The sequence below is a fragment of the Cololabis saira genome, chromosome 8 (genome assembly GCF_033807715.1).
Source record: "Cololabis saira isolate AMF1-May2022 chromosome 8, fColSai1.1, whole genome shotgun sequence".
Classification (NCBI taxonomy): Eukaryota; Metazoa; Chordata; class Actinopteri; order Beloniformes; family Belonidae; genus Cololabis; species Cololabis saira.
Genome location: NC_084594.1, coordinates 12,778,285 through 12,805,793, shown reverse-complemented (window position 1 = coordinate 12,805,793; position 27,509 = coordinate 12,778,285). Strand labels below are relative to the sequence as shown.

The 27,509-nt window shown below is 38.0% G+C and overlaps 2 protein-coding genes across 10 annotated transcripts; one reads left to right on the top strand and one right to left on the bottom strand.

Annotated features, from left to right (window-relative positions):
• Nucleotides 1-615: 615 nt before the first annotated feature.
• rtf2 (replication termination factor 2) lies at nt 616-23,886 on the top strand. The gene is made up of 9 exons (XM_061726788.1): nt 616-757; nt 2,016-2,110; nt 3,107-3,200; nt 4,059-4,198; nt 4,513-4,591; nt 19,089-19,199; nt 19,360-19,402; nt 21,112-21,186; nt 22,717-23,886. The coding sequence occupies exons 1-9, from the start codon at nt 689-691 to the stop codon at nt 22,911-22,913; spliced, it is 903 nt and encodes a 300-aa protein (XP_061582772.1). The 5' UTR covers nt 616-688; the 3' UTR covers nt 22,914-23,886.
• On the bottom strand, nt 7,473-27,509 carry gcnt7 (glucosaminyl (N-acetyl) transferase family member 7). 9 transcript variants are annotated; one of them, XM_061726782.1, is made up of 6 exons: nt 27,283-27,509; nt 20,668-20,758; nt 13,551-13,806; nt 11,740-12,481; nt 10,162-10,257; nt 7,473-8,178 (listed from the first exon to the last, which is right to left on the bottom strand). In XM_061726782.1, the coding sequence occupies exons 3-6, from the start codon at nt 13,755-13,757 to the stop codon at nt 7,940-7,942; spliced, it is 1,284 nt and encodes a 427-aa protein (XP_061582766.1). In that variant the 5' UTR covers nt 13,758-13,806; nt 20,668-20,758; nt 27,283-27,509; the 3' UTR covers nt 7,473-7,939. The 9 variants fall into 9 exon arrangements, with proteins under 9 accessions (XP_061582766.1, XP_061582771.1, XP_061582767.1 ...); XM_061726787.1 differs by having other exon boundaries at nt 13,551-13,673; nt 27,283-27,508; XM_061726783.1 differs by lacking the exon at nt 20,668-20,758.

The window sequence follows — 27,509 nt, the reverse complement described above, 5'->3', positions numbered from 1 at the left end:
CTTATTTTATCTTTTTTTTTTATCTTTTTATCTTTATATGGGTGTTTGGCTTTTGGGGTGTTTGATTTGTAAATGACAGTGCTGTGTGTGTGTGAGATTGAGATGTCAATTTCCCCGAGAGAACCTCCCAAAGGGATTAATAAAATCGTCTGAATCTGAATCTGAATCCGAATCTGAATTGATTTCAACAAGTAGGCTAAGTCTTACCTTAATGTTGATATAATTTTTTTTTTTTTTTACCTTTTTCTATATATATATCGTCTTTGTACTATATGATATATAAATATGTAATTTTTATGTATTTTTATAGTACGGTAAGTGGTGGACATCAAATTGCGTCCCAGATAAAACTAATAATTGGAGCAATGTCGCCCCCCTGTGGCCAGAGCTGCGACTTACAGTTGGGAAGCTGTGTGCTGTCTTCATGCAACCACTAGGGGGCGACAGCAAATTCACCCTGCCCACTTTAAGGCTGATTTATGGTTCCGCGTTACACCAACGCAAGAGCCTACGGCGTAGGGTACGCGGAACGCGCGCCGTACGTGCGCGTCGCCGCGTATCCTACGGCGTAAGCTCTGCGTCATCAGGCTTCACAGGTTTGTTTACAACCAGCCACTTCCTGCTTGAGAGTAGCAGTGTCTGTACAAACCGAACCGATTTTTAATCTCGTTTAACGTCAACTTCAGAGATGGGATGCGATGGTGGAACCATTCCCAAAAGACACGAGTTGGTTAAAGGTCCCAAAAAAGTCGAGAAGGTATCGTTTAATGTTCTTTTCTGGTAACCAAATGTTAAAATGATCCGTGTTTCAGCAGCTGCTAACGCTAATGTGCTAAATAATTTACACCTGGGTCAGAGCTTTGTGTCTGTAACATTTTTAATGGGGGATGCCATATATTTTATATTTTGTACTTGTAGTGATAGATTAATTTACATTAGCTTTCAAACTGAGCCATGTAGCCGTCACGAGCTAATGAAGCTAAGTATATTTGTAACTAAATATATAGAAATATTCAACTATGTGTATGTGTGTGAGTATAATTACAGTATATTATAATAATAATAATTATCAGAGGTGTCAAAAGTATTCACATTCATTACTCAGGTAGAAGTATAGATACTAGAGTTTAAAATACTCCTGTAGAAGTTGAAGTATCAACTCAAGTTTTTTACTCAAGTAAAAGTATAAAAGTACTGGTTTCCAAACTACTTAAAGTAAAAAAGTAAAAGTAATGTAAGGGGAAAAAACCCATTAAAGACAAAAGCCATTGAAAATGAATGCATCTTAGTATAATTCAAATATATTAAAGAACCATATATGTGTACTATTGAGCATTAACATGTGTTTCAGAGAGCAGGAGATATGATGACTAGTTGTCTATAAGTATTGTAATGGTGCAAAAAGTCAAACTTCAGAGGCATGTTATCATTTATCGTAACCTTTATTGGAATGTACATCCAAGTTTAGTTGCAGGAATCTGAGGGAACGGATGTAAGAACAAAACTGGACAAGAACATCTGAAACAACCACAACCAAATTCACTCTATCCGGATGGAGCAATTTAACTGGATAGTTTTTTTTTAAAGGCCGAAGTGAAATAGAGTAACGCAGCTGTTTTTAAAATGTAAGGAGTAAAAAGTACAGATAATTGCGTGAAAATGTAAGGAATAAAAGTAAAAAGTCGTCTGAAAAATAATTACTCCAGTGAAGTATAGATAACCAAAATTTCTACTTAAGTAAGGTAACGAAGTATTTGTACTTCGTTACTTGATACCTCAATATGAATGATTAGTGAATGGGGGTAGGATTAAATAAGTTTACAATTATTCCTACTCCTTTTTTGCAAATGTAAATTAAGATATCAAGTGTTAAAGGATAACATTCTTTGTTTTGTTGTTTTGTTTTCTTAAACTTCTCTTGAAGTGTTGTTTTTTTTTACATGTACAAAAGTAAAATAAATCAAATAATAATTAAAAAAAAAAACAACCTGCGTTATGTTGTTGTAATTCCGCAGGTTGACAAGAATGCTGAACTTGCTGCCAAGTGGAAGTACTGTGCCTTGAGTCAGGAGAAACTCAAACGACCCATCGTTGCTTGTGATCTTGGCAGGTAAAGGTTTTAAATTTTGTTTAAACAGTAGGTCTTGTGAAAGGCAGACTGACTTGCTTGAATGGAAAAAAATCCCCAGATGATTTGTCTTTTCATTAACTGGTGGTTTTGAATTTGTTCATAGGAATTCTTGTGGTTCCTTGTGTTTGGGTGTCTATAGTCAAGATTCAAGGCCTTTTATTTGTCATCGTGCAGTTTCTTGACAACGAAATTATTACTACAACAACAACAACCGATAAGGCGCTCTTTAAATTTATAAATAAAATAAAAAAGAGGGAAGAATACAAGCTCTATACAATAGGTTGTAGATAACAGTATTTCACATCATGAGGTAGGGATGGCATGTGGCCCTGCAATGGACTAGTGACGTGTCCAGGATGTACCCCTGCCTTATACCCAATGGTGGCTTGGATAGTTTCCAGCAGATGCCCCTGACCCTGAACTGGGTTAAGCAAGTTTAGATGATTGATATGCCTTACCCCATAAACCATAAAAGTGTGTACCTCCGAGACATTTTTCTTCAAATATTTAGACACTAAAGATTTTCTGTCTCATGTATCTACTTTTGTAGTGTCTTTCCTGTATAATTCATTTTTTTTGTCCACTGTGTCTACTACATGATACATCTTCCTGTTTGGAAATAACAGTTATTGATATAAATTGTGTACCCAAAACACTAGGAACCCATTTCAATATTAAGTCCTCTGAAGCACCATAAAGACATTCATTAGGACCTAATTTTGCTGTGCATATATTCCTGCATTTCATAACTAGCAAACTCTGTGTGTGAAATGACTTAAAAAATAAGAGTTTGAGATTTCCTTTGTTTTTTATCATTCACGTATAAGTTTGTTTGAGGTAATATGATTTACCTGGATTGCAAAGTCTGGTCATTTGCACATTTTGTATCTGCTAAACCAAAATATTTGCAACCATACTAACTGTTGTTTAAAAAAAAAGGTCCACTTTAAAACTCCTGTCTATGTTATGTTTCAGGCTTTATAACAAAGATGCTATTATTGAATACCTTCTGGATAAGACTGCTGAGAGACCCAATACTGAGGCTGTCGTTCACATCCGTGGGATCAGGGTATGTTTATGAAACCTTTTTTACACAATATGTACCTACCATTAATTAGTTCATTAAGCTGTTAAAGTGGCAGAATTCCATAATTCAGATTTTTGACACATTTCTGCTTGTTTAGCTTCATTCCACAAGGATGTGAAACACACTGAGTGCAACAATCTGCCAATTTGACTTGCAGCGTTTGTAATTCATATTCAATATTCAATAATTCATATTCAATATTCGACTTCAACATTGCTTGAATAACAAAAGATTGTTCTTATTTGTGAGTATTTCCCTCCACTGCTGCAACAGTACAGCCGTTATCCAGTCAATGCCAATGTGATCATTTACCTCTCTACTCTGTCTACTGTATGAAAAATCACACTGCACATGTAAGATTGTACAGAGATACAATTTTCTGGAGAGATGTTATTTTCCACAGTAATCATGTCAAGCTGACAAGCCTGCTGACAAATGGCAGCGTGCAAAAGCAGCTGAAAGACTTTTAATATGGTCAAACATAGAAGAACCTTCCGAACCTGCGTTCTCTACACAAATATTGTGGAACCTGGATAGGGCTATTATTTATTTGTTCAGTGGCCAGTTTAGCTCAACTCCATTTTTCATGCCTTCCTGCAGACATTTGATTTGTGCCATGTCGACTGATATGGATGTTACTAGTTCAGACTGCCATCATGACACAAATACATGCATTTGTGAACTAATGGGAAGCAGTGCTTGTATTATAGGGCTTTTTAGTGCCATCATATTCATGTACATGTGAACCGAGACGAGAGTCCTATGTGTATGAACATTTGTTTGTGTAAATTTATTTTTTGGAAAGAGGAAACGAGCTGATCCATCCTTCTGCTTCTACAGGATATAAAGGAGCTTAACTTGACTGATAACCCTGCATGGGAGGGAGAGCGAAGATCTGCAAAAGGAGACAGATATGAGGACGTCCACTGTGGCATGTTCATTTGTCCAGTTGTTGGTTTAGAGATGAATGGCAAACATAGGTAAACGACATTACATGGTACTAATCTGATTCTGTCCATTATATCATCTCATATTAGATTTAACGCATTTAATGTTCATGTTTTCATCAAAAAAAGGTGTGTTTTAAATCTGTGCCCAACACAACATTTATTCCCCACTCTTCAACCACTTAATCAGACTTGCCAATCAAGCTGCCCAATATACTTATTAATTGTCTCCGTCCAAACACTTGAAGATATGTCAATCTTCAAGTGTTTGGTTCCATTGTTTTAGGAAGTAGCTCTATACAATACACCGCTGTACCATTATCACTTATCCCAATATATCTTTTCAGGTTCTGCTTCTTGCAGACTTGTGGCTGTGTGTTTTCAGACAGGGCCCTGAAAGAAGTCAAGACAGAAATCTGCCACAAGGTGAGCAATATTCCTATATTTAAACCTTTTCTACCACAGGTTCTTGTCTCTTATTTGTCAGCTATGGCTACTTTTGTACACCCTTGTTATTTTCGACACCATTAATCTGCTATCTACCGCTGGCTTTTCTGTGGGTGTTTTTGAGATTGGAACCCGCTATTAAGGCTGGATGATTAACGCGTGCTTACCACGAGTTGGGTAAAAAAAAAAAAAACACAAGGCGTGTTATTTCTCATCTTAGGCCTGAAGGCGAGTTGAAGGGAGGGAAGCTGAGTCGGGAAGCTTTATCCGCGTAACATCACGTAAGCTGTGTGGGTTGTACAATGACGTACAGTATGTTCCCTACATCAGCAAGATTTACATGCCGTCAGACGTTCAAAACGCGATTGGATGAATATCGGGATGAGTGATTTTTTTTTTTTGGCCAAGTTTTGCTTTTTGCAAAGCCCCGGTTTGTCATTTTTGTAGCTACTTGTTCAAACAATGGACCATCCTTTGGTTCCGGACATGTGCTGGTTTATGGCGCCATCGGCTCCAAGGCTGAGTAGCTTGTGGATCGCCTTGTCTCCCCAGTTACTCATCTTGCAAATATAAACCCTACCTGTGACTACCTGCTGCTGCTGTTACTCTCATCACCTGTTACCTTATTTTATAAAATAATAATAAAAAACCTCCCCTGGTGGGTTGTACTGAGGTTACGTAATCAACAAACACTTCCCAAGACCCGCCAGTTCTGTTAAAGCAGCACAACGTAACTTTCAGCTTTTGTTGAGTTTGCCGGCTCCTTTGGACAAAAGCGGTAGTGCTTTACCAGAAAGAACACTACGTTTCCCATGAGCACTAGCGCGTACAGCCGGAAAACTCCTGTCCCCGCCGCGTGCATTTGATAATGCGCTCTGGTTTTGTTCTACGGCACCTTTTTCCTATCACGTTTTTTAGAGGGACTTGTCATAAATTAGTAGTCCAACATACTTACTGACAAAATAAAAAAAATACTTTATAACCTGTGAATAACTGAATGTTTTGCAGATCAGCCCTGCACAATCTTACAGTTCTCAGGAAAAATAGTATAAATGTTCTATACATTTTCTTTGCATTGCATTCTTTCCTCTAGTGCTGTAATTCTATTCAATTGTATTATTATTTTATAAAGCTTCCTCATTGCCAATTACACAATTTTATGATCACTATTATTATTCTGTGTCTGTTGTTGATATTGTCAGTAATTTTAGAATGACCAAAACCCAAGATGAATGTGAAAACATTCAAATTTGTATTCTTATTGAACATAGAACTCATTTACATTTGTATCATAACAAGTCTGTGTCTTGTTTTATCCCAATCGGTCGGACATCCCTCCTCGTCTTTCAGCTCACGCCAGCGAGTGAACGCCGGTGTCGTTCCAAAAAGTGATTGCCTGCCAGAATCTGATTTCTTCCCTGAAAATGGGTCTTTTTACCTGCTAAAAATTGATTGAAGGCCAAATACAGTTAATGAAAGGTTGTTTCTACCTAAATATGATTTGATCTCATTCTTGAGATTCATAATATAAAACACTAGAGCTCACAGGATTGCTTTTAACTCTTTTACAACACAAAATAGGCATTTTCACCTGCCAAAAATTGATTGAAGGCCAAATACAGTTAATGAAAAGTTGTTTCTGCCTAAATATGACTTAATCTCATTCTTGAGCTTCATAATCTGAAAATCTGAGGTTTAAACGCTATCGCTCAACGGGCTGCTGTGCGCGCTCCCGCGGCCACAAATCAGATTCTGGCACGCAATCACTTTTTGGCACGACACCGGGCCAATGTTTATTGTTGTCCGGGCATTTAGCTTGTTACTCTCCCTCTTTCTTTTTTTCCACCTCCTCCGATAAAACTTTTATTTTCTTCTGATTTTTCGCTGCTTCGGTCATGATACCAGGTCCGCGTTCAGCTCATCTCAACACCAGCTCCTGCTGATTTGCGCTTCACGTCCCGCCCATTTTCGTCTCGACTACTAATCGGGAAGGAGGGGGAAGTGACGTATGCCGTAAAGCAGTCAAAGCCGTAAAAAGTTGTAGTTTTTTAGTGTGGAAGGGTTCATACCATGCTCCTCAAAGTTACATAGTGCCAGTGAAGGCGATACAGACTCCTCAGACCATGACAGAGGTGCCATTAAACCTGTTGGAAGTTGATGTACCATCACAATGACTCTGGAAATATTATATTAAGGTGGAAAAGTTATATAGTGTTGCTTCAACATTAGACCAGACCTGAGTTTTGAAATCTCAAAATTCTATTTTACGGATTACTTTAGCTGTCCAGAAAATTGGGGAAACTTTATAAAAGGTTAGTTTTAAAAATAATAATAGTTTTTAAATAATTGGTTAATGTCCATGAGGGAACCACAAAGCTAATTAGAACCATCTTGAGTAAATGGGAGGTCAACAATTCTACAAACTGTTTTCTAGTAGTGTTTTCTGAAGCTGAAGCAGATGTATGTTCTCATTTCAATGTTAACTCAACCCGGTAGATACTGTATACTATCCACATTTCGGCTTCTTTGTTTTCTTCAAGCTACAGCTGACCCAGTTGGAGCAACATGGGAATCTCACAGAAGCACCCCCACAAACTATTTTAGGTTCTGATGTTAAGTAGTTTAGAGCCACAAAAAGAATTTCCCATGGAGAGACTTATTTCGAGACTATTTTCTGGTTGAGGATAGCCAATCACCCGTGTTGTTTTGGTTTCAGTGAAAACATGTAAGATCAGTCAGAAATAAGTCATTTAAGTCTGTCTGAAGCAGGACTTAAATCCCAAAAACAAATTGAAAAGCTTTTCATAGGAAGCTGATCGAGAATGCAGAGGCGTTGGTCTGGAAAGACAGACAACACAGCTATATCCTTTTCCTCGGCGTGCTTCATTTTTGATCTTAGATTTTGGTGCCAATATAACATTGACAGCTGTTGGCAAGTTCAGAGAATATGTCCAAGTATTAATAGTCAACACCTGTCAAATGTTGTTTTCTTAGACTAAGGTTTGTATGTCAAAGCCTTCTGAAGATGACCAAAAGCTGTGGGTTTTACTTTTTTATGACATAGTGAATGGATTTGTAGAGCTTTATTCTTTGTCATCACTTTTGAAAAATAGTTTATTCAACACTTGTGCATCTTAAATACGCCAGTAAAATATGCATAATAAATGAACACATGATTATAGTTGCATAAACAGATAAACACATCTTCGAACAATAGCTGCTCTACAGAAACTGTAAGTGCACAGAGTTAACTTGCTATCCTCAGCTCAGTTTTCTCCTGTCCACATTGACATAGACAGTCACTGAGTGATTGCAAATTAAACTAAATTAAGCATGGCTACTGAAATAGCTGCTGTTCCTCGAGTCGTGCTGTGTGGCCAGAATCCATGACGGTTCTATGGGAACGGTGGTCTGGTTCAGCACTTTGCTCCTGTGCCACTGTTCCAGACAGTCTAGCGCCTCGGGAGAGGTTTTACTCTCAAACTTATTGGCAAATATACTGTTCCTGTCGAAGATCCAAGGAAGGTCTTCCATTCCATAGATGCAGATGTCTCGTACATAATGTCCTGGAAAATGACAACAGAAATTTTGGACAAATAAACAATAAGCAAATATACGTTGTGTTTGTTTTGATTCCATACATCTGCATCAATACATATATATATATATATATATATATATATATATATATATATATATATATATATATTATAGTGTGTATATAAATAATTTAGATTTATCTAATTTTTTTTGTTGCATGCAAGTCCTAAACCATACAAATATACAAGACACCAAATCCATGAGTATATCAAATAATACCCTCAGTGCTTTTACCATCATGAGTTGCCTCTGCCAGTTAATGGTTTCATAATCTCGTTTGGAAGAGAAAAACCAAACATTACTGAAGTCATTATCGCACATGAACTCTGACCAAAAGAAAGGGAAGAAATATACAGATAAGCAGATACAAGAAAAGGTAACGGTTTGCTATTTGATAGGGCTGAATATATTCTATGTGGGGTACAGGGATAGTCTGTGTCAGTGATGTAAAATCCTGCATAGTCCTGTCCACAGACACCAGCTTGCAGCAGAACAATGACATTCGGGTCATCCCAGAGTGTATTTTCTGGCAGTTTTAAAGCAGCACAATGTAACTTTCAGCTTTTGTTGAGTTTGGACAAAAGCGGTAGTGCTTTACCAGTAGTGTGGAAGGGTTCCTACCATCCACCTCAAAGTTACATAGATACAGATCCCTCAGACCATGACAGAGGTGTCATTAAACCTGTTGTAAGTTGATGTACCATCACAATGACTCTGGAAATTAAATATTATATTAAGGTGGAAAAGTTACATCGTGCTGCTTTAAACCTTCTGACAGGAAAAGTAAGTATATGATACTTTTTGTTCTTGGAGTACTCCTATGTACTTCTGTTATTTCACTTTTATGAATGTAGAGGATCATGGAAATTAGCTGTTTGAACTTAAATTTGTAGAATAATATTAAATTGTTTTTAAAAAATTATCATGAATTCGGCTCACTTGTAACTAAGACCCTGTCCACACGTAGCCGGGTATTTTTAAAAACGAATATTTCCCCCCTCCGTTTATAAAAAAATTTGCATCCACACATAACCGAAGATCTGCGTTTTCGACCACATTCATGAGCATTCTAACCTGTAGATCATCTGCGGCTCCCGGGGAAGCTGCACCTCCGCGGCTCCGCGGGCACCGTAGGGCTGCGCGTCGCCGCGTACACTACGGTGTTGTAGCCTCTGTGTCGGTGTAACGCAGTAAGCGGTGGTCAAGACCAGAGACCATTTATTTAATAAATAGCTTGGAGAACAGATGCTGGATCATCTGTAGTTCTGTAGTGAACAAAAGTCGCACGTCAGAGCAGATTTGTTGTTGTTTTGGCGCATAATGTGACGTTCGAAAACGCAAAACTCTGGTTGTGTGTGTCTACACGCATCTACATAAACAGAGTTTTCAAAAATCTTCACTTTGCCCGGAGTTTTTTTAAACCTTCGTTTATTTGCGTTTTCGTGTGGATGACAGGTCAAAACGTAGGAAAATATCTCCGGTTTAGCAGATATCCGCAGATATCCGGCTACGTGTGGACGGGGTCTAATTTTGCATACAAAAAGGTTAAAAGTGGTATTTCTTGGTATTGCCACAAACGGTGACATAGATTGCGGCGGAAAATAATGGTATTAGGTGGGGAAGTGGTTGAATTTGAAACTGAAAATCAAAAAGTAAACTGTGACACATGCATCTGACCTCCATTTTAAAACTTGAAAGTTTAGGTTTGGAAACAACTCAAGACTAGAATGGTGGAAGGTCACATAGGAAAAAATATTAGGTAACTTTTTCCACAAAAAATACTAATTTCTGTTTAAAATGTTGGTATTTCTTGTTGGTCTTGGTTCAACATTTTTCAGTATTTCAACATTTACTAACGCACTGCACTTCTTACAAAGATTACTACACTTGTTGGTATAATACAGTAACAAAACTCTGTTAGTTGATATACATACTCGCCATTACTGTACCTTTGCAACCGGCATGTGTCATACCCTCTTGATCCCTCCACTTGATCGCCCGGATGTCTCCTTTCCAACCTCCATCTATGTAGCTGCCAGGAGCTTCTTTATACAACCAGACAGAAAGGATAATTATTAAGTGATATCTAACTGAATTGCAGAGATTTACCTAGCTCTGTGTGCAATGCAAATCAGAAATCTCAGTTGGGGAGAGACTATCATTTAAAGTTGTTATATTGGCATGAACATTTAGGTGTTCTTCATCAGTTTTTGTGGGTTCTGCTGCTGCCTGACTGAGGATGCTAGTGTTGGGAAGTGTTTTGATGTGGTATGGCTGGTCTGTAAAAAAATGCGTTGATACAGTACATGGCAAGTGTCAAAGTTATCTTTGACTAGGGGTGTAACAATATATCGTGCCACGAAATTTTGCGATACAAAAACGTCACAATACGTGTCGTGGAGGTGACAAAGTGTATCGCGATATTGGATTATTGATATTAATCTATTGTGTTCACAAGTAACGCGCATCCGACCGCGCGTGCCGACCGCGCCTCGACCCGCGGACCAAAATCTTACTCTGCTCAGAAGAAACTAGTACCGTTTTGCGGTCCTGATCACGGGACTCTAGTGGGGTTTTGATCTCGGAACTTCTAAGTCTGGTGTAGAGTGAAGCCTTACCTTATTAAATTTAAATTAAATTATTCGGGTCGTGAGTAGGATAAACACGGAGGCAACTTCTGCTGAGTTCGAGTGTACTTTAATGTCCACTCAACAGTGTAGGATTTTAGAACATCAACACAGCACCTAGTGCTGTATCACTCCGCCCAATCTAAAACAGACTAACCACTACAGATAAACTGACTAGTGTCATTATAGTCCCTAATTTAAATCAGAATATAAAGAATATATTTATAAAATAATGAACCCTGAATTACCAAAATAACCTTCTTAACAAAAATAAATCTCCTCTTACACTTATAAGGTGAACATGAATCAATCTGTTTTATGATGTAAAATTGTATGTATTGATTTACTTTTATTTTTTTATTTAATTTTAGTTGTTAAATTTCTGGAAAAGAAAAAAGTCAAATCATACATGAGAGAAACTATTCAGTTTGTGGCTAAATATTTTTATTTGTATGAAACTGAAGATGCATAATGCAAACCTGACATTTTCTTTTAGTTCAGTTTGTGGAAAATGGTTGGCCTGGCTTTCTCTTTAAAACTTAAACAGTTATAAAGCATTACAAACTGTAACAATAAGGCAAATGCACAGCATTGTTTTGTATTTTGTGTCTTTCAAATAAAATACCATGTTTTCTAGTCATATGTTCCTCATGCAAGGTTGTTAAAAAAAATGCTGCTATAATATCGTATCGTTATCGTGACCTCAATATCGTGTATCGTACCGTATCGTGAGATTAGTGTATCGTTACACCCCTATCTTTGACATAGTGTCAGATCTGTGTGAACATTTTATTGATTCAGATACTTGGATTTCTATCTGCAGAGCTCACAAAAAGGTTATATGAGCAGTAGTAAGGAGTTGTTTGGTGTCTGCATATGTATTTAATACAAGCAGGTTACCTTTGATGTGGTTGAGTGTCACCCAGTAGTGCTCGTCTGGACTGAATGTGTCCTTGGACCACTCCAGGAGGTCTCGGGCTACTGGACTTTCCTGGACAAAGTCTACAAAATCCCGCATGAGCGCATAGTATGCTGTCCCAAAGTAGATTTGCAGGTTGTGAGGAGGAGGACGTTTCTTCAGTCCCCGCCCTTTCAGAGCTACATGCGATCCTATGATCTCCTGATGCTGGAGTTGTGTCCTGTGACTCTTAGAAAGTGGCTGTTTGACCCCAGGTGTCATGTTTCTGTCCTTCCACTCTTTGCTCTGCAAGTACCTCACCAGTTCCACGTTGCTCTTGACAGGGAATTCTTGCCCACATAAGTTCACCACCTTCCTCCAGCCGATCTTAGACTTTGTTAGGTCCTTCATGCAGTTTAAATCAGCTTGTAGGCGTGAAAACCCAGCATAGGTTACTGTCTCACTGCGGGTCGAAAGGAACACATTTTCAAAGCAGCTGACGATCCTCCGTACGGCCGCTTTGTACTCCCATGGAGCCTTCGCGTCTACGTGAATACAGTAGACATTTTGGGGCATGTAAATGGCTCGCAATACACGCACGAAAAGCTCCAGCTCTTTGTGAACAGTCACAATGAAAGCTATTGGGTACTCCTCCTCCTCATGACTTAGAGGTCTGGTGATAAAGTGTAGGTCTCTGATCAAATTTGAACACTGCAGATTACTATTCAGGATATAGTTTTCCACCTGTAGACAGAAAAAAAAAAAGATGAATAGTATATTTCTCATAACATTATTTTACTTCCCAGCATTTAGCTTACATCTATGGGTTGTTTGAGGTCATGGATATGGCATATTATATGTTTGGTTTGCTGGATTCTGATATTTTTATTTCACTATAGTGTTTATCTGGTTTCCAGTAGGGTTGGGCGGTATGGACTAAAAAATGTATCACGATAATTTCTGGCATTTATCCCGATAACGATAAAAATTACGATTTAAAAAAAAATACCAATAATAATTCAACTCCACCTTTGTAACTATAAATCTTTCTTTCTTTCTTTCTTTCTTTCTTTCTTTCTTTCTTTCTTTCTTTCTTTCTTTCTTTCTTTCTTTCTTTCTTTCTTTCTTTCTTTCTTTCTTTCTTTCTTTCTTTCTTTCTTTCTTTCTTTCTTTCTTTCTTTCTTTCTTTCTTTCTTTCTTTCTTTCTTTCTTTCTTTCTTTCTTTCTTTCTTTCTTTCTTCCCTCCCTCCCTTCCTTCTTCCCTTCCTCTTTTCTCCCTTCCTTCCTCCTTTCCTTCTCCCCTTTCCTTCCTTCCTTCCTTCCTTCCTTCCTTCCTTCCTTCCTTCCTTCCTTCCTTCTTTTTTCCCTTCCTTCCTTCTTTCCTCCTGCTCTCTCCTTCCTTCTTTTCTCCCTTCCTCTTTTCTCCCTTCCTTCCTCCTTTCCTTCACCCCTTTCCTTCCTTCCTTCCTTCCTTCCTTCCTTCCTTCCTTCCTTCCTTCCTTCCTTCCTTCCTTCCTTCCTTCACGTACGTTGTGCATGGATTTAACGCAGAACCATAAATCAGCTTCACACAAAAACATCATCAACAGGAATTTATCGTTTTTACCGCGAGATGAAAAATTCTTATCACGAGGAATTTTTTTTGACGGTTTATCGTGAACGGTAAAATATCACCCATTCCTAGTTTCCAGACACTCTTATTTGCCATCTATATAAGCATTTTGGAAAAACTCAACATATTTTTGGTTGGAATAAGGATGAAAAAAAGATCTAAATGAATGCAACCTACACACACCCTCACACAAATCTTTACCTGGCAGTCTCGCCGGTGCCATGTTACTCCTTTCTCCATGTTGGGCAGAAAAGTCCTGCATTCAGTGGAGAAGGGTCTGCAGCTTGGGGGTTGTGGGTGCCTTTGCTCAGTTGGCATCCTAGTCTTCAAATAAATTAATAAACAAACTGTAATACTCATCCCCAGACACAACAGGAAGCTGTATTTTTTTCCTTCAAGCTGGCACATAATAGTCCTGTCTCTCTGTAGTACGCCAGCACCACCACAGATAAAGCTCCTGCAATGAAGACACCCAGTTTGGTTATTTGTAGAAGGGTCCCAGATCCTTTAGGAATATTAAATAGGGTTAAATATGTAGGTTATATCTCATCGTTGAAACTCATCTTTAGAGGTCTACGATACCAAATCTAGTCTATCATTAGATGTGACACATTAACTGTCTGTGGTCCCAGATTGTGTTATTACTGTGGTGTGTAGTAGTAGTATGTCACAAATTTGAGACTTCTTATTGTCCGTGGTTAACTGCAAGGTGATTAACGCTTCAGCGGATGTTCTTCCTCATCTTAACATTTTTGCATTGGAGTACATGTGTCACAAACAAAAAAGGAGAGCAAAATGGATCAAAATCTATACCAGGAGAAGTAAAATTCATCTGTATTTTGTAAATGGAGGAAGTGAAGTAAAGAGATGAACGGATAAACTGGCAAAGCTAAATCCCACCTAAATATCAGCAACCCATCATGGGTAAGAGCAAATGGAGCAGAGTTCCTAATTTCTCAAATATTCCAAATATCAACTTGCAATTAGTTACTAGGACAAACAAACAAAATACAGATGTGGGCTTTTTTTCCCCTTTTACTTTCAGATGAAATGTCTTGAGTCAAGACCAACATTCCTTTTCTTCAATGTATTCATCAAAAATGAAAATAATGTTGGAAAAACAATAAACTATTTAAATCATATCTGTGGTCTGTTGAGTGAAACCTGAACAAAACATCTGGAAACTGAATAACTCTTCTGGAACAACTTTAGTAAGGTACAAGAAATCATATCAAGTAAACCAAATATTTGAGATAACATTGTGATATTTTAAAATTCGCAAAAGGTGGCAACTCTGTGTGGCAACGAAAACACTCTGTTAATAAATTATTATACACTGTAGAATATGTTGTTACTTGGTTGTCATTTAAAACAATTGTTAACCGAAGCCCATTTAGCATTTTATTCAGACTGTCTTGTTAGTGTTGCGCTTATCAAATTAACCTATTCAGTCACTGAACTGACCTGAACAGTTTTTACGGGGTCATGTTTGCACACTTTCCTACCACTGGTGTATTTCAAAATATTGAACTCTTTCAGCTAACACAACTTGAACTCTTGTTTGCCTTTCACTCCAAAATTGAGAGATTGCACTCCCAACTGCATCACCTAGGTGTGTCACTCTTATTTTAGTTGACCATTCATATGTTTATCTGATCAGGCAAAAAAATGTTATGATTCAGTTTTTGTTTTGTTTTTTTCAAATTTCTAAAGAGGCGTCACCACTTGACTCCCTCTATTGAGAGCAGAACCAAAGTTACAAAGATCCTTGGGGGGGGATTGCTATGGAAATCTTTACAAATATAGTGTACTGTTGGGATGCATCTCCCCCAGCTGACCCTGTTAGTCTCTGATATTGACCCCGGCGGAAGAAACATCCACTTCAAGGCGAGGGTTTAGGTTGTTGCTCTTTGCCCCCGTCATTTTTAGATGTGGACATTATTGTCTCAGAAGACAATCTTAAAATCTGTTTCGTAAGATGAATTATCATTTCACATTCGCGGCAACCATTTGGGTTATTATCCGTTTGTCATGTCTGAATCAAAAAACAAACATCTAAACCACACACCTATGGAAACGCGCAAGCACGTACAAGCACGTACAAACACGTAGATGCAGTATGCAAAGACAGAATCCCAAAAACTGGGCACGTTTAGCCATTTACCTTTGAGGAAGGTCAGACAGCGGTCCTTTTTTGTAAAGTAGTAAAGCTTTACGCATAAGCATCCATTTTAATATCTCCTAAAAGGCTTCTCTGAGCTCTGTTGCTACAATCCATAAGCAGTCCTGTGATGAACAGGAGTCATTTCCACCGGTTCCATCATCAGCAACAACAGAAACGGCAGCAGCAGCAGCAGGAGGCTGGGTTTTGCTGAGTGTCTTGCAAAAGTGTGTGCGTGTGTGTGTGTTTTTCTCTAGTTGTAGTCATAGCTGATTTAGTGGCTTCCCCCCCACATTCCCATGAGACGAAGTCCATCCCTGCCTGGTTACCAACAGTAACACCCAATCACACAGCACACCTGACACACAAGAACATGCTTTCATATCATACACACACTACTTGATGTTTCCTTTTTTTTTTTTTTTCCCTCACTCTCCTCCCACATACAGTTTCCTACTCACATGTGCAGTGCATCTATCGTTTTTATGGCCTGGCCATCCATTGTTTTACCTCAGACCCTTTTATCAGGGATCCCTTTCTTTTTTCTCTCCAGGTTTTGTTGAATTCCAGTTCATCTGTCCAGTTAAAGGCATACATGTTGAATTATCCACAGTACCTTGCAGCGTTTCTGAATGTTCTCCATCGCTTTTTGCCTTCATGTTGCCGATCAATTGTAGCGAGATTCTGGTTGATTTAATTCAGTGATTTTGATGATAGGGCTCTTAGCTTATCCGTGGCCTGCGTCGTTTGTGGTAATGTCAACAGCAGAGTGAACTGACTTCAGAGCAGCACCCACAGAGTTTGTTTGCTGCTTGGTCAGCTCCTGAGATTATCCCTCTTGTGTTGAACAGCGCACATAGCCAGAGTTCACACCCACTGAGCCTGCATTACGACCACACAATAGATCCCCTGTTGCTCTGGTTTAATATTTGTGGATGTATATGGGTGTGTTTTCCTCTTTTTATGAAGAATCCATTCTACTTGTTTTTTCCATGTAGAGCATAGAAATGTGTATTTAATGTTTTTACCGCCCTTTCTCCGTTTAGGCGCCTCAAAATAATGTTTAATGACTGGGACTTACAAAAAAAAGTTGTTTACCAGTGAGTTTCATGCAGAGCTGACTTTAATTTCTGACTTTTGATTTCTTAGGTGCTAAACTATGACATTTGTAAAATTTGATACGATTAAATAATCCTCAAACATTTATTTATGGAGAGTAATTGCTTGATTTCATTTAATGGGATTTTCCCCCTCCCCAGTAGCAAGAAGCTAGTCTTTCAGGCAGTGGATGTGTGCATGGCTTCAGTCTTTCTGGATAAACTACATGTTTCCAGGAGATTTGAACATAGTTTCAGTTTTCATAGTATGTGCTTTTTCAGTATATCCCTGCCAAAGACACGGCACATCAGTCATGTAAAACCAGCCCTTTGTTTTGATAGACAAAGGAGGACTAACGCTCATTACCTGCTATGTGCCTGAAACTCATCTTTTAAACTAGCAAGTAAAAACCAAAAAAGTTCTTTTTAAATTTTTCTTAAAAGGCAGGGGGGTAAGAAAAGTTTTCCAAGGCATTAAGTGTAATTTTCAGTCAGATACTTTTATAAAATCTAGGTTTGCTACTGTGCTCTCCTTGAAGTCCACTTGTAGTTTTTCTTTCAGTGTAATCTGATAGAAGTAGGGTGCTTATTTTTTTACTTTAAGTGCATTTAAAGCAAGGGGATTACAGCAAAGCCTCCAACTAAAATTGGTACATATAGTTAAGAAAGTTGTGCATCTCTGGGAACAATCACTTTGAATCTAAAGTAAACTGCATGAGAAATATAGGTTTTGAAAAAAAAAAAGTGGTTTTGTGGCACAAATTTCCCCCAGCGCGGGGTAAGTTGTGCCGTTAGAGAAAATACACCGGGGTAAATTGTGCCATTGGCAAAACATATAATTTTAATCTCACAAACTGATGCTATATAAAAGCAAAACAAATTAAATACAAAATTGCTTATTTATGGTTTATTTAACATTTTCACAACATCAAATGCCAGTTTGCAAGGCCTATTAACATATGAACACGTGGCCTACTACTACTCTTCAGAGCTTTGGCCTACTAAACATCTCACTTGGTGATACTGCAGGGGAATTTGAACTTGTGTGTTCCTTTCTTGCGGTACACCAAGGTTTTGTGGTGGGGGTAGTTTTCTTAACACATCACCTCTGGGGAAAGCTCCCTCATCATTCTCTCTAAATGTGAACTCAGGATTTCCATCAACAGAACTCTTAAGACTTTGCTTCAGAAACTTTTCACTGATGTCATCACCTTCAACTGTCTCCACCAATCCAATGTAGTTACAGTATAGGATTTGGATTTTTTACTGGCAAACTTCACAATGACACCAGCAGACAGATCCTTGTCACCATCATCATCATCATCACTCTGGACATCTGAGCATGATGGATTTTGGTCTAAAATTGACAATGTCACATAGTGTTAGTGATATAATGTAAGAATACAATAACAATAAAATACAATAAAGTAATATCTAGTAAATTGTCATAATATCATACCACTGGCACAACGTAACCCAGGCCCTTTGGCACAAATTACCCCAACCCCACCATTTGGAAGAAAATGCATCCCCTAGCTGTTTTAAGTTAGCTTCATGCTAACTGTATAGATTCATGGTGTAGCTTACTAAAGCACCAAAACATGTGTGAACTGTTTTTCTAAGTTGTCTATAATTGTTCTAACACTGCAATCAAAAGACCTTGTTCGTAGAAATTTTACTTTGGAGGGCATAACATTGTTTTTTGAACTTAAATGAGCTTACCTCTCAAGCCATGTGCCTCCCTTCTTTGCAGGATGATTGAAATTGATGCCTCTCCAAAAATATGTGACCACATTTCTTCTATGGTTTTCTAGATAACAGGGGTGGAACAACTTGCCCCTTGGCACAAATTACCCCACTCTCCCCTATCTGTTAATGTCAGTATAAGTCATCTACATACTTCACAAGGAAATTTTTGCTGGGGCATCTATCACATATTCGTTCAGACACTATTTTAAAGTTGAAACGTGTTCCAGTGCAGTTTACATGTACAAACTGCATTTGCATTTGATGTGGGAAATTTTTGTTTAATAAACAAAAACAGTTTGTAGAATTTGGGTGGATCAGTATCTACAGTACATATTATTTGTATAATATTGTGAACAGAATCAAAGCCTGTCGGGAATTCTTGCTGCATAAACACAAAGACCAGAAACTACCATTGTCCAGGTGGAGCTGCGTGACTAATCATCATGCCATCATGATGGAGTTGCAATGGCAACAGAGAGATGGCTAAAGCAACCAGTGACATTGCAGAAATATCTGGAAACTCTTCAGGGGACAGATCACACTTAAAAATGGAATAATTGTTAACGATAACAATCACAGAGTAGAAACGGTGAACTTAAACCTTTATTTGAACAGAAATGGCTGATAAATTCAAGAATATGAATGACTTTTCTGATCGTAAGTAGAGTTTGTTTGCATGTGTTGTAATCACTGGAGGTTAAACATGCAATCTTTATTGCATTTTTGTTTTAGTGTGGGGACCCTTTTAAATATGAGGACGTTGTTGTGCTTAATGGCACAAAGGAGGACGTGGAGAAGCTGAGAGAGAAGATGGTGGAGAAGCGGTCCAAGACAAAAACTAAGGTGAGAACTTAAATCAGTCCACAGAGCCATGGAGCGGTGGATTCTGTTCAGGATATAATATAATATTAAATGTTTTATTTGACACTCGAATGAGTCTAACATCATTGTTGGTTGTTTAGTTTGGTTATTTTGTAACCAGAGCATTACTTTTGTTTTTTAGAAAAAGAAGTCCAAAGCATCTGAAACTCTGGCAGAGACAAAAGGTTTGTGTGAAGCCCGAGCGAGCCGTCATATTGACAAATGCTATAAATGTTTGCATAAACAAAAACTGAAGCTAACGAATTTCCAAGAAAAGCAACTCCTCATTTGGATATGGATTTGAATGTGCTGTGGTCTCGTCATTTGTTAATTTAAACGTTTAACTCTGGTCCAGCCTGTGTAGCTCCCCTGTGGTTGTTTACAGTGTCTTGCAAAAGTATCCACCCCCTTCGCTTTATACATATTATTTATGCATATTATACAAACCACAGTAGTCTAAGCTGGTGAAGTGAAAAGAGAAAAATATATATTCATATAACTATTTTTCTGATATAAAAAAACTGAAAATGTGCATACAGTGGGGCAAAACAATATTTAGTCAGCCACCACTTGTGAAAGTTCTCCCACTTAAAAAGATGAGAGAGGCCTGCCATTTCCATCATAGGTAACTTCAACTATGAGAGACAGAATGGGGGGAAAGAATCCAGGAAATCATATTGTAGGATTTTTACTGAATTAATTGGTCAATTCCTCGGTAAAATAAGTATTTGGTCACCTACAAACAAGCAAAATTTCTGGCTTTCACAGACTTGTAACTTCTTCTTTAAGAGGCTCCTCTGTCCTCCACTCATTACCTGTATTAATGCAGCTGTTTTAACTGGTTATCAGTATAAAAGACACCTGTCCACAACCTCAAACAGTCACACTCTGAAGCCCCGTCTGAAGTTTGCTAGAGAGGATTTGGATGATGCAGAAGAGGATTGGGAGAATGTTATATGGTCAGATGAAACGAAGAATATAACTTTTTGGTAGAAAGACAACTTGTCGTGTTTGGAGGAGAAAAAAAGCTGAGTTGCATTCAAAGAACACCAAACCTACTGTGAAGCATGGGGGTGGAAACATCATGCTTTTGGGATGTTTTTCTGCAAAGGGACCAAAACGACTGATCCGTGTAAGGGAAAGAATGAATAGGGCCATGTATCGTGAGATTTTGAGTGAAAACCTCCTTCCATCGGTAGTTTTGCGTCACAGCACTGCTTTCTCTTTCTCTTTCTCGTCCTCTCGTTCTCTCTCTATCTTGCTCTTTTTTTTTTTTAACATACCCCACCTAAACCTGAATTAATTTTTGTGGATTTGGACTTAAAAATGTTAATGATTAACCTGTTTTTACATGGTTTGCTCAATTATGAATGTGCGTTAACCACGAATTGTAGTTTTCTTTCATTTCCTCATGTGTGAGCAAAGAAATGTAAAAAGTGTAGAAACTTACTGTGGTTTGGCAGTTGGTTCACACGTCGATTAGTCAGATCATGAACCCCAGATGCATATGAGGAGATCAGATTCAGTATCCTGTGTAGCTCCTCAGACGAGAATGCAGAACACAGATTAGTCAAATTAAAATTTGCCAATACAGCCAAGAAGAAAACCTAACCGCCCTCTCTCATGCACGTTTGAACTTCCCCTTCTAAACCATTTTTGGGGGTATTGTGTATTTATTTAAAATATGTCAGATTTCTGTTCCTTAATTAATGTCTTTCTGTTTCTGTTTTGTTGGCTTCTTAAACAAAACACAAAATACCTGTCCATCCTGGCTAAACGCTAATACTCCCGTACACTTTAAAGCGGTTTGTATTTAGCAATCCAAACCTGCTACAGAGCCAAAGGTTGGATACATTAGTTCTCTGTTGCCTGAATCTTATTTTTCACCACACAGAAGAAGCACCGTCTCCACCAGCGGATGAAGCCGGGGGGGAATCGCAACAAAATGAAGCTGAAAACAACCAGTCAGGTACTTAAACAAGCAAAGCTCTTACAAATACAGACAAACCGGGGCTTTGGACATAAACAAGAGAAAATACAAAAATCCTCATTTGTGCACAAAATCTGACAACTCTCTTTTTAAAAAAAAAAATTGAGTTAAACATTTTCAGAATTTTTGTCTTTTTTGAATTAATAAAGTTTTCCTGTTATAATGCTTATTTAGTATAAATACAAGATATACCGTATTCTCTGGACTATAAGCCGCATCCGCTGTATTTAAAAAAAAAAAAAGATATGCAAGCCGCAGATATTAATGTTGTTAGATTAGATATTTACTACATGTACAGAACGATTTTGAACTGTAAATGATGTACATGTTTCTACCTAAAAAGATCCTTTCCTAACAGTGTCTTTTAACACGGCAGCAACTTTGCTGATTAAAACTGGACTGAACCCAGAGAAAATAACTGGTATTTATTTATCTGTTTGAAATTTGCTTCTACCTACTTCTATCTGCTAAAGAAGAAGTAGCGTATTCTTCTTTGCATTTATTTTGTCTTAGTTTTGATTCTAATTCCGGTTAGAGCGCCCCGAGCGGTGGAAGCGGTGGAAATCCACAGAATAGCCTAGGGTTGCCACCCGTCCCGTAAAATACGGAATTGTCCTTTATTTGAGAAAAAAATGTTGCGTCCCGTATTGAACTAATACGGGACACGATTTGTACCATATTTTCCCTAACTTTTACACCATTTTCTAGTTGAATTATTGAAATAAATGAACTTTTACACCATATTCTAGTTGAATTATTGAAATAAATTAACCTTTACACCATATTCTAGTTGAATTATTGAAATAGATTAACTTTTACACCATATTCTAGTTGAATTATTGAAATAAATGAACTTTTACACCATATTCTAGTTTAATTATTGAAATAAATTTACTTTTACACCATATTCTAGTTGAATTATTGAAATAAGTTAACTTTTACACCATATTCTAGTTGAATTATTGAAATAAATTAACTTTTACACCATATTCTAGTTAAATTATTGAAATAAATTAACTTTTACACAATATTCTTCACCTGTAGGCTATATTACATCTGGGCTGATATGGACATACGTAGCATAGGAGGCTATTTCAGCTGCTAGTATGGTTGTCTGTCTGTACAGTCATGCAAGTTCAATGCTATTAAAGCACTTTAAACTTTAAATCAAAGCATTTTGTTTTTTCATATAAAATAAATACATTTTTATTCAGTTTAGAAGTTTTGGGGCTTTTTTTTTTGGCTCCTGCGCTGCTGAAATCAGGGCGTCCCTTATTTCTATTTCTGAAAGGTGGCAACCCTAGAATAGCCGCACCTTTGTATAAGCCGCACGGTTCAAAACCTATGAAAAAAGTAGCGGCTTATAGGCCAGAAAATACGGTATATAAAATTCTAAAATGGAAGAATTTCCTTTTTACAATTCGCTGTTAAAGTGACTTTCTTTTCCTTTTTCTTTGTCTTCACCCTCATGTGGCTGCCGTTGTTCTCCTGTTGTCTTCTCCCTCCCAGCTGTGGCTGGACCGTCCAGCTCCTCCAGCTCCTCCATCAGCACCAAGTCTTCAGCAGCTTCTGCCACCAAGAGATCCATCCAGAAAATGGAGGAAAAGTCGGAGGCCTTTAAGTCTCTGTTCACCACACACAGCTCTGCCAAGCGCTCCAAAGACCAGACGTCCAACTGGGTCACCCACACGCCGTATCACTTCTAGCAGCTGGCGCTCGCTGCAGAGACCGCCATGCTCAGATGGCTTCAGAAATCGTGAACAGCACACGCTCGCACACACGCAAACACATTTTCTGCTCTTGACCTTTAATAATGTCAACATCGTGTGGGCTCATTGTGAACTCATCTCTTCACTCCCCACTGACTAAGTGTTGTAAACATTTAGTTAACAGCTCCCTGAGCAGGTCAGAGTCTCTGCTTTATAGCCTAATGCCTCTCCGGTGGATTCTCCACCATCATCCCAGGTGATTTTTGAGAAGTGAAGCTAGGGGGGCTGTCGTTTCTGTCACTCTGCTGTCTCCTGGTGGCCACAGCGCAGCTCTTTAATATCATCTCTACATGGAAACTGTCGCAATGGTGATGTACAGTAGTTACAGAGCTGATTCCCTTCTGCAAAAGTCAAACCTAGAAGAAACTGTGGATCTGGAAAGTAGGCGTCGCTGGGTTTTATCAGTCTTCAGTAACTCTTTATGAGGGATCACAATATAAATAGCAGATTTTCTTTTCCTTTTGTTTGTTGTATGTATTTAGAAGTGGACTTTCAGTTATTTTAAAGTACAGGCACAGATTTCAGTTTAAAGTGTCTATAGTTCTGATGGTCATGAACTGTATTTGCAGACGAACACAAACTTGTTTTTATTCAGTCTTTAGACCACAAGTTTAAATGGTTTGTTTTTTGTTCAAACAATGGTCCTTCCTTTCTCTGTTTCTCTTGGCTTTTGTTGAAGACCTTTTGATGTAAAAATAAAGGGGTCAGTTCCACACTGAACACGTCTTTCTGTTGTAGTTAGTGTTTTAAAGGCAGTTGAATCATACTTGCTTTCTGTATTTTCTTAATTGTATGAAACAAGAAAATGTCACACAACTTTTTTCAGTCATACTTAGGCTCTTCCATCTGAATGATGCAGATTAAACTTTTCCATCGAGTATTTTGATTTATTTAATTATTTTGTACCTCGTCTGTGGTCTAAACCCTGGTCACACATAGCTATGAAATATGAGCAATAATTACCTCAGGTTGCAGTAACAACACCCACTCCCTGTTGGGCTCTGGAAGGAAACATTCACACAGTAATGGGCTTCATGGCTTCCATGTCTGCAGCAAATCCCTTATAAGCTGTTGTGTTGCAATATACATCGGCAGTTTGTTGGTTAGTCTACATTTTAAGATTAAAGACGGGAAAAACACAAGAGTCACTGAAATTACTTCAAACTGACAAAAGTAGTATTGCTAACAATATACTAAATGCTGACTTAGGAAAATCTGAAAACAATAATAGTAATAATGCTAAGGAACCAAACAAAATTCTGAATTTTTGTTTCGATGCAGCCCACTATCCTAAGCAGGAAGTCTATGGGCTCAAATTAATGCCATAAATATTTTGTATCTGTAAATAAACTTTGTACTTGTAGAAATATTTTGTGCGTGTGCAAAAATTATTTTTACTTGCAAAAAATATTTATACTTGTAGAAATATTTTGTGCGTGTGCAAAAAATATTTGTCCTTGTAGATACAAAGCTACAAACTTTTTACAAAGCTACAAACCTTTTTACAAAAGCTACAAACTCTTTTTCAAAAGCTAGAAAGTTTGTAGCTTTTGAAAAAGTGTGTAGCTTTTGTAAAAAAGTTTGTAGCTTTTGTAAAAAAGTTTGTAGCTTTGTATCTACAAGTACAAATATTTTTTGCACACGCACAAAATATTTTTCGCAAGTACAAATTTTTTGCACACGCACAAAATATTTCTACAAGTACAAATATTTTTTTCACACGCACAAAATATTTCTACAAGTACATAGTTTATTTACAGATACAAAATATTTATGGCATTAATTTGAGTCCATAGAAGTCAGTGAAAGAGGATAGCCCCTAAGAAACCTGTAGCAGAAGAATACTTGGGGAGGACTGGCGTCTGCCTCACCCTGTTGGGTTCTGAGATGACGGGAAAGAATGAAAAGTCTAGAGATACAAATGAGTACAATGTTAATGCAATAATAATAACAGAAAATAAAGTGAGGAAAGAGCCGAGTGCATCATGGGAGATCCCCCTGCAAGCAAGGCCTATAGAAGCATAAACTAAAGGGATTCGTCAGGGCAACATAAACAGGCCTAACTAAAAGCTTTATCAAGAAAGAAACGTTTTAAGTCTAATCTCAGAGATGGAGAAGGTGCTTGCATCCTTGTTCCTAACTCAAACTGGGAGCTGGATCCACATGAAGGCCTGGATTACTGAAGGCTCTTCCTCTCATTGTACTTTAGGAAACTCTCCACAAGTAACCAAAATAGTCCCCGTCCTGATGGAGATGCAGCTGGTTATGCCGGTTATGGCAGGTGAGCTCATACTCTAAGTGCAGGTTCTGTTGCACGATCTTCAATGCACATTAGCTTATTTCTTTGGCGACATGGGACATAAACGTTCCTGTTCTGGTAGCAGATGTTTGTCCATGGGTATTTATTTCTATCTGCCTCTCAAGAAGTGGGGACATTACCTAATGTAGCCTCTGAGTTATTATTCTGTGATCTATGTGACGTATTGTCACGTGTATGTCTTTTGTTAGTGTGATTACTCAGCTGCTGCTCATAAGTGTTTTAATTTCGAAAAAAGTTGCTTCATTGACCCCTTTTTTTCACCTGGAAGTTCTTAAATGAACCCTAAATGTCCTTTTGTAAGGATATCAAAAAAGAAGAAAAATCCAAGGCATTCTTCTGCAAATATAAAAAAAAAGCCTTTATTTAAATTGGCTATTTCATGTAGAAAAGATTTAAAAAAATGGGTTACAGCCCACGTGTTTCGGCCACAGCCTTCCTCAGGGTGTAACACTCAATGCAATTGCAAGTGGGAGGACAAATACAAAACAAGAGAAACAACAGATAATGTCCAATAGATGGCTCCACCAATTGTCAAACAACCAAACACTGGAGATTAGGAGAAGAAAAGTTACAAAAAAGGACTGAAATCAATATCCTCATTTAAACCTGGATGGATAGTGGCTTTCATTTGATAAATATAAAAGGTCTCTCTCTGCAGAAGTCATTTGAGTCTGTCACCATGTCTAATGTTTTTTTTAATACTTTCTAGGCCTTCAACCATAAGTGAACCTGGGTTGCTGTCATGTGCTTCAAAAAAGTGCTTAGCCATTGGGTAATCAAAATGTGCTTTTCTAATAGCATACTTATGCTCAGAAACTCTGTCTTTCAAACGACGCTTAGTGCGGCCGATATAAAAACAACCACAGGTACAAGACAATCGGTAGACAACAAACATGGTATTACAATTAATGAATGACTTGATGTCATACACCTTGTTAGTCTTAAAGTCACTGAATTGTTTTCATTATTTGATATTGGCACAGTGTTTGCACAAGCCACATTTAAAAGTACCCTTAACTGGTCGATGAAGCCAAGTTTTTTTTATCTGAAGCAGAGAGATGGCTAGACACCAGCCTGTCACGTAAAGTGGGGGCCCTTCTAAAACTGATTTGAGGAGGAACAGGAAAACCCTCTCTGAGCAGAGGGTCACTTATTATTAAATTCCAATTGGTCATTTTGTAAGGACTGTATTCCAGCGCTGGTGAGGCAATATGACATTTTTAGTATCAAAGAGATGAACCTCAACTTGTAAATCACCTTTTTTTCTCTCTCTCGAGATGTCAGCAGTGTGGTGATGACAGCATATGACCACAAGATGGCACCAGAGGAATGACATTTTGTGATTTTCCAAAAGCTCATCAAACAATTTGTCACTCAACGCAAACAAAACAAAATATTTGATCCTGGACTTCAAAAAGAAGAGAACTGTTCAGTTCAGTTCAGTTCAACTTTATTGAACCCGACGGTAAATTCCTTGCAATAAGATGGTCCAGCGAGTCCAGCAACAAGACACCATCAGTACATAGCCTACATACAACATACAACATATAACAAGCATAAACCATAATCACAACATATAAGGCTAAAACCATATCTATTTATTTAGGAAAGTAATAGCAGTAGGTATAAAAGTACGTTTAAAACGTTTGGTTTTGCATTTTGGTACTCTATATCTGCGTCCTGACTGAAGTAGCTGGAAGTGGCTGTGTAGTGGATGAGAGGGCTCTTTTAAAATAGATCCAGATAGCCTTTGTATCTGTCTGGAAAATGGCATGTTTGGATTCATCTGCTGCTCTCTCGTTATCTTATTCGACCACTTCACTATCTTGTTCAGACTATTTTTATTTCTAAGAGACAGATTTCCAAATCATGACACCATGCAAAAGGATTAAACCGATTCAATAAATGCTTGTTAAAATAGGGTCAGCAGTATTTTGTTGATATGAAGAGATGACAGTTTTCTCAGGCAAAAAAGACGTTGATTACCTTTTTTTATAAACAGCCTCACACTGATCATCAACCTGTCTTCATAAATGGAGAATATGTGGACTGGATATCATCCATAGTTTCAATTTCCTGGGAATCCACATCTCCGACAGTCTTCCTGGTCCACAAACACCACGGCTGCTGTAAAGAAGGCAGAGCCACGCCTGCACTTCCTCCGTGTCCTGCAAAAATACAGTCTACATCATGAACTACTGTTCACTTTCTAC

Excerpts from the sequence above, each read along its gene's own strand:
- rtf2 (XM_061726788.1), top strand. The coding sequence starts at position 689 with ATGGGATGCGATGGTGGAACCATTCCCAAAAGACACGAGTTGGTTAAA. Across the intron at positions 4,199-4,512 it reads GAGATGAATGGCAAACATAG|GTTCTGCTTCTTGCAGACTT; the intron begins GTAAACGACATT and ends ATATCTTTTCAG. Across the intron at positions 21,187-22,716 it reads AGCTGAAAACAACCAGTCAG|CTGTGGCTGGACCGTCCAGC; the intron begins GTACTTAAACAA and ends TCTCCCTCCCAG.
- gcnt7 (XM_061726779.1), bottom strand. The coding sequence starts at position 15,575 with ATGCTTATGCGTAAAGCTTTACTACTTTACAAAAAAGGACCGCTGTCT. Across the intron at positions 13,807-15,513 it reads CTGTCTGACCTTCCTCAAAG|GAGCTTTATCTGTGGTGGTG; the intron begins GTAAATGGCTAA and ends TCTTCATTGCAG. Across the intron at positions 10,258-11,739 it reads GACACTCAACCACATCAAAG|AAGCTCCTGGCAGCTACATA; the intron begins GTAACCTGCTTG and ends GGTTGTATAAAG.